Here is a 16,575-nt window from a genome sequence, read left to right as displayed (position 1 = left end):
AATGACAATGAGTTCATAGCTTGATCAGACAGTATGCTGCACCATTGTTTCCTGCTTTGCATGGATGGTCTACAATAACTATTTTGCAAGCTTTCAGACCTGCAAAGACCATGATCTCACTCACCTTAAATCCTGCATCAGACAGTTTCTGTATAGCAGTCACTCTCAGGTTGTGGTTGGTGTGTGTTCCTATCTCTTTGCACATCTGTAACAGCTGGTTTACTCCCAGAGGTTTGCACTGAAGTATCCAGGCTTATTTTCTTCCCTTCATCCTCGTCTGGCAACCATGCATAATTTAACTCAAATGATATCTGTGGGAATATGTGGTTTGTCTTTGTGGTGTTAAAAGTCCTAGTGTATTTGTACTCCACATTCATGAAAGACCTCTTGCCCAATCAAATTACGTGGTTGGAACTAATAGAAGGAGATTAGTGACTTGTGCCTTGTTTGATTTTGAGAAAACAAGCATCATATGTGAGTCCTAGATTTCAACATTAAGGAATTGGGGGGGATTTTCAGCATTTTGGCTTGACTTTATAGGAGTCTGAATATAAACTGACCTGCCCACTTCAGTCACACCACTGCCTCCGACTTCCTGCCCCACTGTGAGTCACATTTTGCTCTAATGTTATAAAGCAGATGGACTACAGTGCTCGACAACTACCTCTGATCTCAGTCTGCGAGCAAGCTCCCCTTCTGACCCTCAGGCAGCGCTGACAGGTAGAGACTCTCATCTTCAGGTACAAACCCACTTTTCATTTATACTTTATGCTCACTCATGCTGCCTGTCTTTCTTCTTCTTCTATTCTTGCCCGAAGCATTTTTTTTATCTTTGCTTTTCTCTCTTTAACTTTTAATTCACAGAGGCTCAACACTGCTTGGTGCATGTATTCTTAAAATTTCATCATGTGGTTTCAATGAAGGTCCATTAAAGGGAATACGGTGGTTCACAGTGAAAGTAAAAGTGTAAGGCTTGAGATGTACAGATGGCAGATGTGTTATAGTCGTATTTAAAGGGTATAGGGGTTTTATAGAGGAGTACAATGGGTTTAGAGAGTGGTATGGCATTTACAGTGAGTTTCTAGATGGTTTACAAAGGGGTATGGAGGGACTTTTAGGTGTTTTACTTTCTGTTCATGGATGTGTATGAGGTTTATTGGAGTTATAGAGGGATACAGACAGAATGTAAAGGAGTATAGAGTACACAGAGGGTTTATATGGTATTGAAAAGTGAGTACAGGGGGTTTAGAGATGGGCACAAGGGTAGTACAAGGGGTTATAGGAGGATGTAGAAGGTATGAAAGGTTTGAAAAGGACTATAGAGGGTGCAGAGTGTTTACAGAAGGTTTGAAAAGGAGGAAAGAATATAAAGAGGGTTTACAGAAGTCTAGAGAGGGTTAATATGAGAATATAGAGGGTACAAAGTAGGAATGGGAAGATACAAATTAGGGTTAGGGTTAGGGTTAGTGTTAGGTTTTAGGGTTAGGGTTGGAGTTGCAATGCATCGTTCCTAACATCTTTGCATTGGTGCATTTATATGAAATGTACTTATTGTTTAGAAATGTGACCAATGCCATGATGTTCAGGTTGATTCCTCCTCTCTAAACTGTATCTCAAACGTGCTAGCATGCTACAGCTAAGTGGTACGCTGCCAAAACTGTCCGGGTAGAACTTGCACTTTAGAGTCGTCGTTCCACACGTTGGAGTAAATGGACTATTCAGCAATTTTGACAGCAATTGTTTAGGGGTCATGGAGCACATGCATGTAAACTGGGGACATAGAATTGTAAAAAAAGGTTTGGGTGTTTTTTACAGGTCAAACTGAAATGAATGAGATTTTTACTGAGTTGCAGTACCAGTGTATGCTTAAGAAATAGAATCTGTACCATGCTGAGTCTTTCTTTTTCGCATTGCATCTAAAGGGACTACATCACAATAGGAAGTTGCTTCATATGCATCTTTAATGTATCCTGAGTGTATTGCATCGGCCTCAGTGATGAAGATGCACATCCTTAGTACAGAGGGTTTATAGGAGAGTGCAGAAGCTATAGAGGATCAGAAAAGGAGTGAGGAAGGCACAGAGGAGCAGATGGGTTTTATAAAAATGTGTTTAGGCTGCAGAGGGTAAAAAATATGCATATTCTGAGGTTTAGAGGTGTATTTGGATGCAGAAATATGTCAAAAAAGGGGAAAAGTGGGTGCTGCAATTGAAGAAAAATGTTACAAGGAGAAACCTGGGCTGAAGAGTAATGTGCAGAATAATGTGAAGAAACAGGATTACATGCTTGAATAAGGAGTTTTGTCCAAAGTCTAATCACTCTCAAAACAATCTGCCAATGAATAAAATCGCTGGCTATCATCTATAAAACAACAACTGACAGCAACTTAAGAATGACTGAAAAGTGGTGAATGTAAAAGCGATAACCATCTCAGACGTCTTTATAAGGTAGTTTGAGAGGAATATAATCTTAATTACGTAATCAAATGTGACCGATCTTTCCCTTTTTTCCTATGAAGACCTTCCAGTTGTCTCAACAAACTGATTTCTTGTCCAGAAATTGAATTTAAGAGGTTGCATTAAATTTTATGTAGCAATTGTTTTTTCTAAATCAGTAAGAGTAAGAACATCTGGTACTTTACTGGTCTTATTCCTGTCTTTTCCCTCTCCAACTTTTACTATTTTCTACCTCCTCTGATTCTTCTTTTCACTCTCAGCTCTTTTTTGGCTCCTCCTAATGGATGGTTAATTTTCTCAGGGGAATTTAGTAGAAGCTGGCCTCATTTCTACGGCCTTGCACTTTAGATTTAGACTCTTTGTGAGCAAGCAAACCAAATTTAAAAGTCACATCATGTTCATTAATAAAGTGGAAGGTATTTACTCTACAGTGTGTGCCTGTTTGAGGGCCTGCTTTGCAGCATTCCTCCGCCTAATTTGTTGTAAGTTGAAACTCAATTAAGTTTCCAAGAATCTCAGAGAAGCTGCATTAGGTACCTGTTACATGGTCATGGAGTTGTGATGTAATTTACTTGGACCATGTGATCCTGGGACAGTAATGTGCAGAGCAAAGAAAGAAGCCATCAAATGACTGAAATCTAGCCCAAGTTTAAAATGTTCGGGCGGAGTTTGACTCCTTGTTCATTGAACTTTATAACCTCATTATTCTTTCTGTCACTCTTTTTTAAGGACAGGACTGAGGACTGACACAGGAGATTAAAGTCAAGATGGTGGAGGCCTACGACTGTACAGAGTGTAAGGAGTCCCTGTATGGGCAGAAGTACATACTGAAGGACGAAAGCCCATTCTGCATAAAGTGCTACGAGGCACTTTATGCCAACGACTGTGAAGTGTGCCAGAAGCTCATCGGCTGCACCAGCAAGGTATCTTCTTTTTTTAATCAACTGATCATCAAACTTTGGTATAACCAGTTTCTAGCTTCAAAGCTTGCTAACCTTCGTGTCGTCCTCCCGGGTCAAATTGACCCTGTCTGTTTTGACTGTTGATCTTTTTCTTCCTTCCTTCCTTCCTTCCTTCCTTCCTTCCTTCCTTCCTTCCTTCCTTCTCTCTTTCTTTCCTTCCTTCCTTCCTTCCTCCCTTCATTCTTTCCTTCCTTGCTCCATTCCTCTTTTCCTTTCTCCGTCCTTCCTTCCTTCTTCCTCTGTCCTTCCTTCTTTCCTTTCCTCCCTTTCTTCCTCCATCCCTCCTTTCCTTCCTTCTTCCTCCCTTCCTTCCGCCTATCCTTCCTTCCTTCATTTTTCCTTCCTCACCCTCTCCTTTCCTTCCTCCCTTCCTTCCTCCTTTCATCCCTCCTTTCCTTCATTCCTCCCTCCCTCCTTTCCTTCCTTCTTCCTCCCTTCCTTACTTGACTCAAGGACAACAGGAGGGTTAAATGCAACCTAAAGCTTAACTTACTTGTTTCTTGACACCATGAAAATAAAAAAAAAGTGTCACTAGGTACAATTGTAGTTGATGTTCTTTGAAAGTTGAGTGCAACACCAAGAAGTACCCTGTAATGTGACTGGAAATAACCCTAGCTATCACCAAGATACTCATCAACAATTCACCCAAACAACAAGGAGGTTTGGAAGAAGAACTAAGAAAATTTCTTTTTTTTTTGAGATATGCTTATAGAGAGCCAAGCATCTCCACTCTTTGATGCAGGTAATGTCATTACAAAGGAATTCAGCCGTCGAAATAATAGCCCTGTTTTATGTCTAAAAGTGTGGAAAATTGAAAACAGCAGAGGTAGTTAGTTGGTATTTAAATGCTCTCTTTTCTTGGTGTTTTATGACGTAGTATAGCATATTTTTGCAGTTAATCTAATTTCCCACCAAAGCCAAAGAACATGACGCCTATTCTATCTACCTTGCTAATTTAAGAGTTGCCCTTCTGATCTGATCCTCAACTGAACCATTAACTTTCCTTTCACCTTCTCTGCAGGATCTGTCGTACAAGGACCGCCACTGGCACAGCGAATGCTTCCTGTGCATCAAATGCCAACGATCTCTGGTGGAAAGGCCTTTTGCCACCAAGGATGACATGCTGTTGTGCACCGATTGCTACTGCAATGAGTACTCCTCCAAGTGCCATGCGTGCCTGAAGACCATCATGCCAGGTGAGGAGGCCACGATTCAATCAATCAATCAATCAATCAATCTTTATTTGTTTAGCGCCAAATCACAACAGAGTCATCTCAAGGCTCTTTACACATAGAGCAGGTTCTAAACCGAACTCTTCAGGTTTTTAACTTTAAGAGATCCAACATTCCCGCATGAGCAACAGTGGCAAGAAAAAACTCCCTTTTAACAGGAAGAACCCTCAGAACCAGACTCAGAGTGGGAGAACATCTGCCTCGACCGGTTGGGGTTGAGAGGAGAGAAAGGAAGGATAGAGGAGAGAAGCACAATGAAAGTCAACAATGAAGCTAGAAGGTCCGGGACTGGAGTCTGTCATCCGGACGTCTACAGGTCCAGATTACCTGTTAGACCAGAAAGCACAGACAACTCTGGGGAAGAAGTTTAGCTTATTGAATGCATTAATAGAACATGAATATTAATGGATATAGATGGATGGAGAGAGAGAGAGAGGCAGGAGGAGAGAGGAGCTCAGTGCATCATGGGAGTCCCCTCGGCCGTCTAAGCCTATAGCAGCATAAGCTAAGAGCTCTAAGAGCCCTAACTATAAGCTTTATCAAAAAGGAAAGTTTTAAGCCTACTCTTAAATGTAGGGAGGGATTGTACTCGGGGAGACAAAAATGGCCTCAATTACAACCAATATAATGCTATTTGAGCAAAGTTAGGGTTGTTTGCGAAGATAAATCGGTTACATAATGAATACAATCCCCACAAAAAGGATAAAGATAGAAGATTGAGACAGTTATATGTGGAGCTGTTGGACTACCAATGCCAAGAAGGGGTCATTGATGGTCTAAGCAAAGGTTTACCATGTTCACATAACAAAAGGAGACTGTCTTTAGCTGTGGCTGCTTTACATTGATCTGATCAGCAACCGATTTACTATATAGTCAATGTGAAACAACAGGCCAAAGATGTTTTTCTCTGTGCATGACAGCTTCTAAATTGATTATGCAATCCTAATGTAATGGGTAATATAAGGAAAAGCACTGATGAAGGTAGACCGATATGTTATTATTGGGTTTCCACAGCTATAATAACTTTAGCGAGGTAGACATTACCATAAGGAACAGCACCACTTCGTTGACATGCAGGTTAAATTGAAAAATGACATTTGTAAGCGTGAGAACTCCCTCACCTCCTTCTCCTTCTGCCCTCCCCTCCTCCCCTTTCCACCCACCAGGCTCTAAAAAGATGGAGCATAAGGGCAACAGTTGGCATGATAATTGCTTCACCTGCAACCGTTGCCAGCAGCCCATTGGCACCAAGAGCTTCGTCCAGAGGGATGCCAGCAACTACTGCCTGCCCTGCTATGAGAAGGTGTTTGCTCTGCAGTGTGTGCAGTGCAAGCAGGTACAGCAATCCATTGCTTCTGTTTAATGTTCTCTAGTTGCCTTTAGCTACTATAAAGATATATATTTTGTCTTGAAAAGTAGATTTTTAATCAATACATTTCTGCAAAGGCCACTGATTTTGTTTTTATTTATGGATTGTGAAGTTACACAGAGGTCTTTAATGATTTTTTCCCCTCATCCTTCACACAGCAACAAGATCAATATTCTTCTTTAAAAAGTCATTTAAGGGGCCGATCGACCTCTTTAACCATTTTTCCTCAATTCACTTTAAGTTAAAGACAAGCTCAGATAGATAGATAGATAGATAGGTAGATAGGTATGTAGGTAGGTAGGTAGGTAGGTAGGTAGGTAGGTAGGTAGGTAGGTAGATAGGTAGGTAGGTAGGTAGGTAGGTAGGTAGGTAGATAGATAGATAGATAGGTAGATAGGTAGGTAGGTAGGTAGGTAGGTAGGTAGATAGATAGATAGATAGATAGATAGATAGATAGATAGATAGATAGGTAGATAGGTATGTAGGTAGGTAGGTAGGTAGGTAGATAGGTAGGTAGGTAGGTAGGTAGGTAGGTAGATAGATAGATAGATAGATAGATAGATAGATAGATAGACAGATACTTTATTCATCCTGAAGGAAATTAAAGCATCCAGTAGCTTATATACAAATGCAAAAAAAAAAAAAAACACCCACAGGATACAACACATCATTGAAGTTATATGATGCTTGTATTGAATCAAATATTCAATATATCCAGGTGGTCATGTTTTAATGGCTTCACAATCCAATTAAATAGAAATATTCGAGACGTCTAGACACTTTTCTACCTTCAATACAACCACATTTGTTGTAATTAAAGTTTTTAGGATGTTTGGCTGGAGTTTAAATTAAGTTTTGCTCCTGGAAGTAAAAAGTTCAACCAACAGTTTAGTTAACTGTACAAATCACCGTCTGATGCTGCAGTCAGGAAACAGATGGTCAGGAATCTGAGGCGTCTTTATGTGCTTAGAAACCTTTTTAAGCAGCGAGACAGCATCTGCCTCTCCTGACAGTCGGCAATGAAAAGCACAAAAAAAATGAGTAAGATATTCAGCAGGAGGATCCCATATGGGGAGCGTGTTCTGTGGTTTCACTTCCTGTGCTCAGGCATCTGACAAAAACTGCATTAGAAACATTAGTTTGCCAAAAAAACCCAACAACTTTAACTTCATTTAGTACATTTTCTGGATTTTTCAACCACATTTTAAGGTGTTAATGAGTAAATAGAGTTTGCTTAGTTACCAGGGAGATTGTCCTCAGGCGATGGATGTGAAACACAACCACTAATACAAACCGTGAAATGTGGTTGAAAGCTCTTAACCCTCCTGTTGTCCTCCCTATTTTGACGGTTCCTTCTTTCCTCCCTTCCTTCCTTCCTCCCTTCTTTCCTTCCTTCTTTCCTCCGTCCTTCCTTCCTTTCCTTCCTTCTTTCCTTGCCTCCCTTCCTTCCTCCTGTCCGTCCTTCCTCCCTCCATCCTACCTTCCTTCCTTCCTTCCTTCCTTCTTTCCTTCTTTCCTCCGTCCTTCCTTTCCTTCCTTCTTTCCTTTCCTCCCTTCCTTCCTTATTTCCTCCGTCCTTCCTTCCTTCCTTCTTTCCTCCTTCCTTCCTCCCTCCTTTCCTTCCTTCTTCCTCCCTTCTTTCCTTCCTCCCTCCTTTCCTTCCTCCTTTCCTTCCTTCCTTTCTCCTGTCCTTCCTTCCTCCCTTCCTTCCTTCTTCCTCCCTTCCTTCCTTGACTCAAGGACAACAGGAGGGTTAAAAAAACAATTTAAGTTTTTTATTAACCTGCATTATCTTATCTACCTATCTTAAAATGCTGCATGCTCTGCTGTTTGTCTCTATAGTACATTATTTACTTACTTGAGTCTACATAAACTTGATTATTCTCTTATTTTACAGTCATGAAAGGTCAAATATTAACACACAATTGTTGGTAGCATTTCCTGAAGAACCTCTTTAACCCTCCTGTTGTCCTTGAGTCAAGGAAGGAAGGGAGGAAGAAGAAAGGAGGGAGGAAGAAGGAAGGAAAGGAGGGAGGAAGGGAGCAAGGGAGGAAGAAGTAAGGAAAGGAGGGAGAAAGGAAGAGAGAAGGAGGAATGAAGGGAGGGATGAAGGGAGGAAGGGAAGGAAGGAAGGAGGGAAGAAAAGAAGGAGGGAAGAAAAGAAGGAGGGATGGTGGAAAGAAGGAAGGAAAGGAGGGAGGAAAGAAGGAAGGAAGGGAGGAAGGAAGGACAGAGGGAGGAAAGAAGGAAGGAGGAAGGGAAGGAAAAAGGAAGATAGGAAGGGAGGAATGAAGGAAAGAAAGAAGGGAGGAAGGAAGGGAAGGGAGGAAGGACAGAGGGAGGAAAGAAGGACGGAGGAAGGGAAGGAAAAAGGAAAATAGGAAGGGAGGAAAGAAGGACAGAAGGACAGAGGAAACAAGTAAGGAAGAAGGGAAGGAAAAAGGAAGATAGGAAGGGAGGAATGAAGGAAAGAAAGAAGGGAGGAAGGAAGGGAAGGGAGGAAAGGAAAGAAGGAAGGAAAGGAAGGAAGGACGGAGGAAAGAAGGAAGGAAGGAAGTTAGGATGGAGAGAGGAAAGAAGGAAGGAAGAAGGGAAGGAAAAAGGAAAATAGGAAGGGAGGAAAGAAGGACAGAGGAAAGAAGGAAGGGAGGAAAGAAAGGAAGGAAGGAAGGAAGGACAGAAGGAAGGGAGGAAAGAGTATTACGATTATGCTCTTATTTTACAGTCATGAAAGGTCAAACATTAACACACATGATGACATAATGGTCTGTATCTTTCAGCCAATCACCACTGGAGGAGTGAACTACCGTGACCAGCCCTGGCATAAGGAGTGCTTCGTCTGCATCGGATGCAAGCAGCAGCTGGCCGGGCAACGCTTCACCTCCCGGGACGACTTCGCCTACTGCCTCGACTGCTTCTGCAACCTGTTTGCAAAGAAATGCGCCTACTGCACCACTCCTATCAGCGGTAACTGTCAACACACACACACACACACACACACACACACACACACGGGACACCTTCCCTAGGGAATAAGGTAGGGGAGGGGGGGGGATGAAGGGAGGGATGAAGGGAGGAAGGGAAGCAAGGGAGGAAAGAGAGAGGAAGGAAAGAAAGAGAGAAGGAGGGAGGGAGGCAAGACAGATGGAAGGAAGGAAGGAAGGAAGGAAGGTAGGTGGGAGGAGGAAAGAAGGAAGGAGGGTGGGAAGGAAGGAAAGAGAGAAGGAGGGAGGGAAGGAAAGAAGAACAGAAGGAAGGGAGGAAGGAAGGAAGAAAGGAAGGAAGGAAGGAAGGAAGGAAGGAAGGAAGGAAGGAAGGAAATGTCATTAAGTGTGTCAAAAATCTTAAAAGAGGTTGCTATAGAAACAGGATCACCTTTAACCTAGGCTTCACCACACACCACACACAGCAGAGAGAGAGAGAGAGAGAGGGAGAGAGAGGGAGAGAGAGAGATAGAGATAGAGATAGAGAGAGAGAGAGAGAGAGAGAGAGAGAGAGAGAGTTCACCAGGATAAATCAACAGAAATTAAATCACCTTAACTTTTAATGGAATGTTTTATAGACTAACGAATCTTTCATCTCTTAATTTTCAGTGCGAATTATGCCCATGAAAAAACTTCATGACATACAATCTAACATTTCTACATTTCATTAACGGTGCCATTTTATTGCCAGACTGCAATTATATGATCAGTAGATTCCAATGAGGTATCTTATTGACTAATCTTGTTCAGGGTCATGTGTCGTAGTCTAGCCTGGCTCCAGACTTTTGGATTTACGCTCATATTTGATTCATTCATTTAGTGATTTGAGAGAAAAGTCAGTCTCGTTATCGGGATTAACTCCATAAACTGTTGGTGGCATTTCCTGAAGAAGGAAAGGAGGGAGGAAGGAAGGGAGGGAGGAAGGAAGGAGGGAAGGAAGGAAAGAAGGACAGGAGGGAAAGGAAGGGAGAAAAGGAAAAAGGAAAATAGGAAGGGAGGAATGAAGGAAAGAAGGACAGAGGAAAGAAGGAAGGGAGGAAGGTAGGGGGAGGAATGAAGGGAAGAAGGAAAGGAAGGAAGGAAGGAAGGAAAGGAAGGAGAAAGGAAGGTAGGGCGAAGGAAGGAAGGAAAGGAGGGAGGAAGGAAGGAGGGAAGGAAGGAAAGAAGGACAGGAGGGGAAGGAAGGGAGAAAAGGAAAAAGGAAAATAGGAAGGGAGGAATGAAGGAAAGAAGGACAGAGGAAAGAAGGAAGGGAGGAAGGTAGGGGGAGCAATGAAGGGAAGAAGGAAAGGAAGGAAGGAAGGAAGGAAGGAGGGAAGAAAAGAAGGAGGGAGGGAGGAAGGAAGGACAGAAGGAAGGGAGGAAAGAGAGAGAGAAGGAGGGAGGGGGAAAGACAGATGGATGGAAGGAAGGGAGGAGAGAGAGGGAGGGAGGGAGGGGGAAAGACAGATGGAAGGAAAGAAGGAAGGAAGGAAAGAAGGAAGGAAGGAAGGAAGGAAGGAAGGAAAGGAGGGAGGAAGGAAGGGAGAAAAGGAAAAAGGAAAATAGGAAGGGAGGAATGAAGGAAAGAAGGACAGAGGAAAGAAGTAAGGGAGGAAGGTAGGGGGAGGAATGAAGGGAGGAAGGAAAGGAAGGAAGGAAGGAGGGAAGAAAAGAAGGAGGGAGGGAGGAAGGAAGGACAGAAGGAAGGGAGGAAAGAGAGAGGAAGGAAAGAAAGAGAGAAGGAGGGAGGGAGGAAAGACAGATAGATGGAAGGAAGGAAGGAAGGAAGGGAGGAAGGGAGGAAGGGAGGGAAGAAGGAACCGTCAAAATAGACAGGGTCAGTTTGACCCGGGAGGATGACTACATTGTGAATTTGAAGAGGTTGCTATAGAAACAGGAGCACCTTTAACCTAGGCTTCACCTTCCTCAGATCATATGCTTCCTCTCTGCATCCTGCATATCCAATCACTGCCAATTGAGTGGAATTCAAACACAGGGAGTCATAAATATTCCAGATGTCTTGTGCATGATTTCAGTGATCCAATCAACATCAATTACCAGGTTATTAAATTACAGACATCATGAGACTCTTCGGGGTTATGTAGTCCCTCTTCTCGTAGGTTACTTATGGCTTGTCTCTTCTCTTTGCTTTTTACTCTCAGGTCTCGGAGGCAGTAAGTACATCTCCTTCGAGCAGCGTCAGTGGCACAACGACTGCTTCAACTGCAAAAGATGCTGCGTGTCTCTGGTGGGCCGAGGCTTCCTCACGTGCAAAGAAGACATCCTCTGCCCCGACTGCGGCAAAGACATATGAGCGGAGAGGAGAGGAGCGGAGCGGGGTCGCCAAGCCAGGAAAAGAGTTTAAGTTGGCTGCTCATCCAAAAAAAAAAAGCAGAGGTGTAATTCTTCTAATCTGACTTTTTTCTCATTTCTTGGTTTCTGATGGATTAACTATCTCTTACTGCTGAGCTGTTGCTTGCATTCATTCCACAATGTAGGTTTTCTGTTTTGAAGACTTTATAAAATACTCTAATGACAGGCAGTGACTACTATATACTTTAACCCTCCTATTTTCCTTTTCCTTCCCTTCCTCCTTCCTTCTCTCCTTCCTTCCTTCCTTCTTCCCTCTTTCTGTAATTTTTCCTTCCTTCTTCCCCTCCTCCCCTCTTTCTTTGCTCCCTCCTCCTTCCATCCTTCCTTGCTTCCTTCCTCCCTTGCTTCTTTCCTCTGTCCTTCCTTTCTCCCTTCCTTCTGTCCTTTCCTCCTTCCATCCTTCCCTCCTTCCTTCCTCCTTTCCTCTTTTCCTTCCTTCTTCCTCCCTTCCTTCCTTCCTCCATTCCTTCCGTTTCCTCCTTCTCTTCTTTCCTCCTTCCATCCTTCCCTCCTTCCTTCCTCCCTCCTTACTCCTTTCCTTTCTTCCTCCCTCCCTCCTTACTCCTTTCTTTCTTTCCTTCCTTCCTCTTTTCATCCTCACTCCTTTCCTTCCTTCTCTCTTTACTTCCTTCCTTCCGTCCTCCCTACTTACTCCTTTCCTTCCTTGACCTGAGGACAACAGGAGGGTTAAGTTTAGTTTTTTGTGGTTTTATGTAAAAAAAAAAAAAAAAAAAAAAAATCAAATACAAGTGAGATTTTTACAATTTTGATCATCTCATTTGGAAAAAATCTTAAAAAAGAGCATGATAGATATTTTAGAGCTTATTAAACTTGTTTTAAATGATGCTTATTCTTGACAGAGTTAATATAATTTAGAATAATAATACTAATATATTGTTGTTTTCTCTAATACAAATATTCTGTTTAATATATGATTTTATTGCTTATTGCATTTCAGCGATATACGATTGTGTTGAAACTGAGCCACTCCAGTCTAAATGAGCGTTTAAGCCAAATAATCAAGTCTATTGGTAAAAGTATTAAACCAAATTTGAATAACACTGTTTAAATCCTGCACTTTTCTATTAAGGAAGACTTAGAAAAAGAAAAAACTAACTTGTCTATCTTGGTATGTTGGTAGTTCATTAATAAATGCTGATATGGCTTCTGACTTTATAATATCTCATTAAGATTGCACTTATAGATGTCATTAATAGAGCTAATAACTGTTAATATGATGTCAATAAATGGGTTTCGGTCCACATCGTCTGCAGCTTGTTTCTTTCTTGTGTTTTAATTACTCCTTATAAAGAGGGTCTTTCAGTGTGTATCAGTGGTGTTTATCACCATTAAATGAGGACAAATTTACAGCAGAATATTGTAAACTATCAAATATTAGTATGAAATGTGCAGTGAAATGCACTTTAAGCCCTCCTAGATTAGCTCATAATGAAGAAAAATAATAGATAAAACAGTAATAGTAGAATATATATAAGAAATATATTATATTAATATAGATAAATAGTGTTACGAACCGGCTCAAAGTCCATAACAGAAATGGGAGTCACACATGACAACACGTATCTAAAATAATATTTATTACAAACATAAGTTAAATAACAATGTTAGTGACATGACAATCAGTCATGAATGCAGTGTGTGGATGAGTGAAATGTGTGGTGTGATATGTGCCAACACAACCGAAACCCAAACGTCTAACCCATCTGGTTGGTGGAGGCCTGGAAGGAAGAGAAGAGAACAAGTAATTACAAAGCAGCCAGCTAAATAGGCGGAGGCCTAAGCTACACAGGTGTAGGTAGTTTCCCTGACGTCCTCTAGTCCCACCCACTGGCTCCTGAGCCAAGAAGCCCAAGGAAAAAGGGAGAGAGGGACGTCACAATAGATAATATAAAACAGTTCAGGAATCTGCAGCATGATAGTAATTGTGATTAAGATTGCTCATCTCAGCCACAACAACATCTACATAGTAAAAAATGTTTCCTATTCCCAGCAGAAAATAGCAAAAATTACACAGTGCTCAAATCCTTTATTGGTCACGTACACAAACAATACAATTAACTTATAACTGAATAAAGAATAATAGATAAAAACACAGTAATTGTAGAATAATAGATTTAAAAAATAATTTAATAATATAGATGAACAGATATTATTCATTATTAATACTGCTATTACTGTCTCAGATATTGATATTCAGTTGAAATTCCTTACAAAAACATGTGATTATTATTATGATTTCAGCACCAACACAGCGTTTGGCTTTTAAACTGAGCCAAAGATCGTCTCTATATTCACTTCGGCTGCATTTAGAATCAGTAAGACCTCTCACTCTCACTCCATTCCAAAAAACCTCGCTCTCAATGGAACGCCGACCAGCGCCGTCTACAAAATGACGTCACCCGTTCTAGACTATAAACGATCTTTGATCGAACGGGAAGTCGGCGGCAGGTGCCACAGGAAGTGTCTGTGTGCAGCGTCTTGGTACGTCCCTGCCTTTTTTTCTGTGCAGAACAAGGAGGAGGCTAACGGCATCTTTAAAATCACATCACAAAAAAAAAAGAAAAGAAAGAGAGATAATGTAAGACGTGTGACCTCTTTTTTTTTGTTGCAATAGGTTATGTTGGTTTAACACTTAAAGAAAAAAGGAGCGTAATTTTGGCGCAGAATGAGATTAGCGCCATGGAAAAGCTACTGCGGCAGCTAGCGAGGCGGCTAACTCATGTAGCAAGGCTTTGTTAGCTGCATTGATTTGTGTGGTGATGCTGTGGAAAACACCAGAAGGAAAAGCTTATATCGTGATTGTGTTGCATGCATATTTAAGCTAAACAATGTGTGTGTAGCCTGACTATAATCTTGACGTTTAATGACACATCTGCACCCTTTATTCTGCCTTTTAAAGGAGGTCAATGTTAGTTAAATGAGGTTATTTGCACATATTTACACTTTATTTGGGTTCTTACACATGCAAAACGAGTGTTGTTTATAGCTAATTGTGTCTTTTAACCTTATTTAATATATGCCGGCTTATTTCGAGGTGAAAACAGAGCACACAGGGGGCGCTAGTGTCTCCTTGAGGCCAAACCTAATTAGAAAAATGACATATTTAAGCTTCTATTGCTTGTAATTCATTATAAACTACTTATTTAACATGTTTCACCAACTTTTATTGTTGTTTTATGTTGTTATAGTTAATTCGGTAGTCATACTTTGAACTAAAAAGCACATTTATACCTCTTTAATGTTAATTTGTGCACACAGTTTGAAGATGATGGGTGCAAAAGGAATGGTATGCCATTTTCTGACATTTCACAAGCAACAAGTGCACCACTTTTTTTTTTTTAAGTTTAGGATGTATAAATTTGAAAAGATGTTACTGCTAAGCTTGAGTCAAGTGTTTCTGTCTTTACATTTTTTTTCTTTCTGGTCATCAGATTTTCAGAAATGTCTTCAGCTGAAATGAGTGCAGTCGTTCCCAACCATCGAAGGACCAAGCCTGGAGGTAAAAGACTTGACGGAGTATTTAATGCTGCAAGTAAAAAAAAAAAAGTGTCAAAGTGTTTGCATGCATTTCCACAAAATAAGTCCAAAGCACTTTTAACACATTTGGGTACTGAAATATATATATATATATATATAGATAGATAGATAGATAGATAGATATATATATATATATATATATATATATATATATATATATATATATATATATATATATATATATATATATATATATAGATATATAGATAGACACACACACGTCAAAGCAAGAAAATTAAAAAGAAATGGTTTAATTTAAGTGTGTGTCCAGCTTTGCACTTAAAGGAGAGAATACACAATATAAGAAAGGAAATGCATGCAGATTTATTTGAGATTAAGAAAAGAGAAATGTGCAGAAGCAGCCAATAAAACCTATAAAGCAGGCATGTCAAACTCATTCCACAAAGGGCCATGTGGCTGCAGGTTTTCATTCCAACCAAGCAGGAGCACACATGCACACCAATCAGCTGACTGAAGAGTGAGTTCAGCTGATTAAATGAATTGAGCCAGGTGTGCTCCTGCTTGGTTGGAATGAAAACCTGCAGCCACATGGCCCTTTGTGGAATGAGTTTGAGATGCCTGCTATAAAGGCTTATCAGGTGGTGGAAGGATGGAAAGGAGTAAGGAGGGAGGGAGGGAGGGAGGGAGGGATGAAGGAAAGGACTAAGGAGGGAGGGAGGAAGGAAAGGACTAAGGAGGGAGGGAGGGAGGAAGGAAGGAAGGAATGAAGGAAAGGAGTAAGAAGGAAGGAAAGGAATACGGAGGGAGGGAGGGAGGAAGGAAAGGAATATGGAGGAAGGAAAGGAATACGGAGGGAGGGAGGAAGGAAGGAAAGGAATATGGAGAGAGGGAGGGAGGGAGGGAGGGAGGAAGGAAGGAAAGGACTAAGGAGGGGGGGAAGGAAAGGAATACGGAGGGAGGAAGGAAGGAAAGGAATATGGAGAGAGGGAGGGAGGAAGGAAGGAAAGGACTAGGGAGGGAGGAAGGAAAGGAGTAAAGAGGGTGGGAGGGAGGGAGGAAGGAAGGAAGGAAGGAAAGGAGTAAAGAGGGTGGGAGGAAGGAGGGAAGGAAGGAAAGAAGGAAAGGACTAAGGAGGGAGGGAGGAACTGAATTGGATTTTGCATCTTGTAGTTTCCTGCACGTCATTAAGCATTAGCTTGCGTGAACATAGGAGGCACGTCTCCCGATTTACTTCCAGGCATCAAACCCGGAGCAGCTGCCAACAGCGGCGTGACTGGACCCACCTCCCAGATCCCGGGTCTGTGCCAGAGCGCCGACACGGCCGTCGGCCCCACGGAGAGGATCAGCGGACGCCGAGTCGGGATATTTGAGTCGGACTCGGATTACACCAAGCTGGCCAAGGGGGGCGGACATAAAGGTGATTTTGAATATTCAGTTTTTTTAATTGTAGTTTCTTTTTTTTCTACATTAAGATTGTCTCTACTTTTGCATATTTAACCCTCCTGTCGTCCTCCCGGGTCAAATTGACCCCTCTTCCTTACTTCCTCCCTTTCTTCTGTTCTTCCTTTCTTCTGTTCTTCTTTCCTTCCCTCTTTCCTTCCTTTCTTCTGTCCTTCTTTCCTCCCTCCCTCCTTCTCTCTTTCCATCCTTCCCTCCCTTCCTCCTTCCTTCTTTCCTCCCTCCCACCTACCTTCCTTCC

General features: G+C 41.7%; 2 protein-coding genes across 3 annotated transcripts in view; both read left to right on the top strand.

The window, feature by feature from the left end:
- The first annotated feature begins 173 nt into the window (after positions 1 to 173).
- LOC128354446 (four and a half LIM domains protein 2-like) lies at positions 174 to 11,555 on the top strand. 2 transcript variants are annotated; one of them, XM_053314687.1, is made up of 6 exons: positions 174 to 720; positions 3,185 to 3,378; positions 4,439 to 4,613; positions 5,816 to 5,985; positions 8,799 to 8,985; positions 11,147 to 11,555. In XM_053314687.1, the coding sequence occupies exons 2-6, from the start codon at positions 3,223 to 3,225 to the stop codon at positions 11,296 to 11,298; spliced, it is 840 nt and encodes a 279-aa protein (XP_053170662.1). In that variant the 5' UTR covers positions 174 to 720; positions 3,185 to 3,222; the 3' UTR covers positions 11,299 to 11,555. The 2 variants fall into 2 exon arrangements, with proteins under 2 accessions (XP_053170662.1, XP_053170663.1); XM_053314688.1 differs by having other exon boundaries at positions 705 to 740.
- Positions 11,556 to 13,859: 2,304 nt separating this feature from the next.
- LOC128353997 (plakophilin-4-like) overlaps positions 13,860 to 16,575 on the top strand; it is a 68,189-nt gene continuing 65,473 nt past the window's right edge. The window contains exons 1-3 of the mRNA XM_053314249.1: positions 13,860 to 13,956; positions 14,810 to 14,877; positions 16,114 to 16,293. Of these exons, the coding sequence (XP_053170224.1) occupies positions 14,820 to 14,877; positions 16,114 to 16,293 (238 nt within the window). The 5' untranslated portion in view covers positions 13,860 to 13,956; positions 14,810 to 14,819. The remainder of the gene's footprint in view (positions 13,957 to 14,809; positions 14,878 to 16,113; positions 16,294 to 16,575) is intronic.

The sequence above is a fragment of the Scomber japonicus genome, chromosome 24 (assembly GCF_027409825.1).
Source record: "Scomber japonicus isolate fScoJap1 chromosome 24, fScoJap1.pri, whole genome shotgun sequence".
NCBI classification, from domain to species: domain Eukaryota; kingdom Metazoa; phylum Chordata; class Actinopteri; order Scombriformes; family Scombridae; genus Scomber; species Scomber japonicus.
This window is presented reverse-complemented; position numbering and strand designations above follow the sequence as displayed.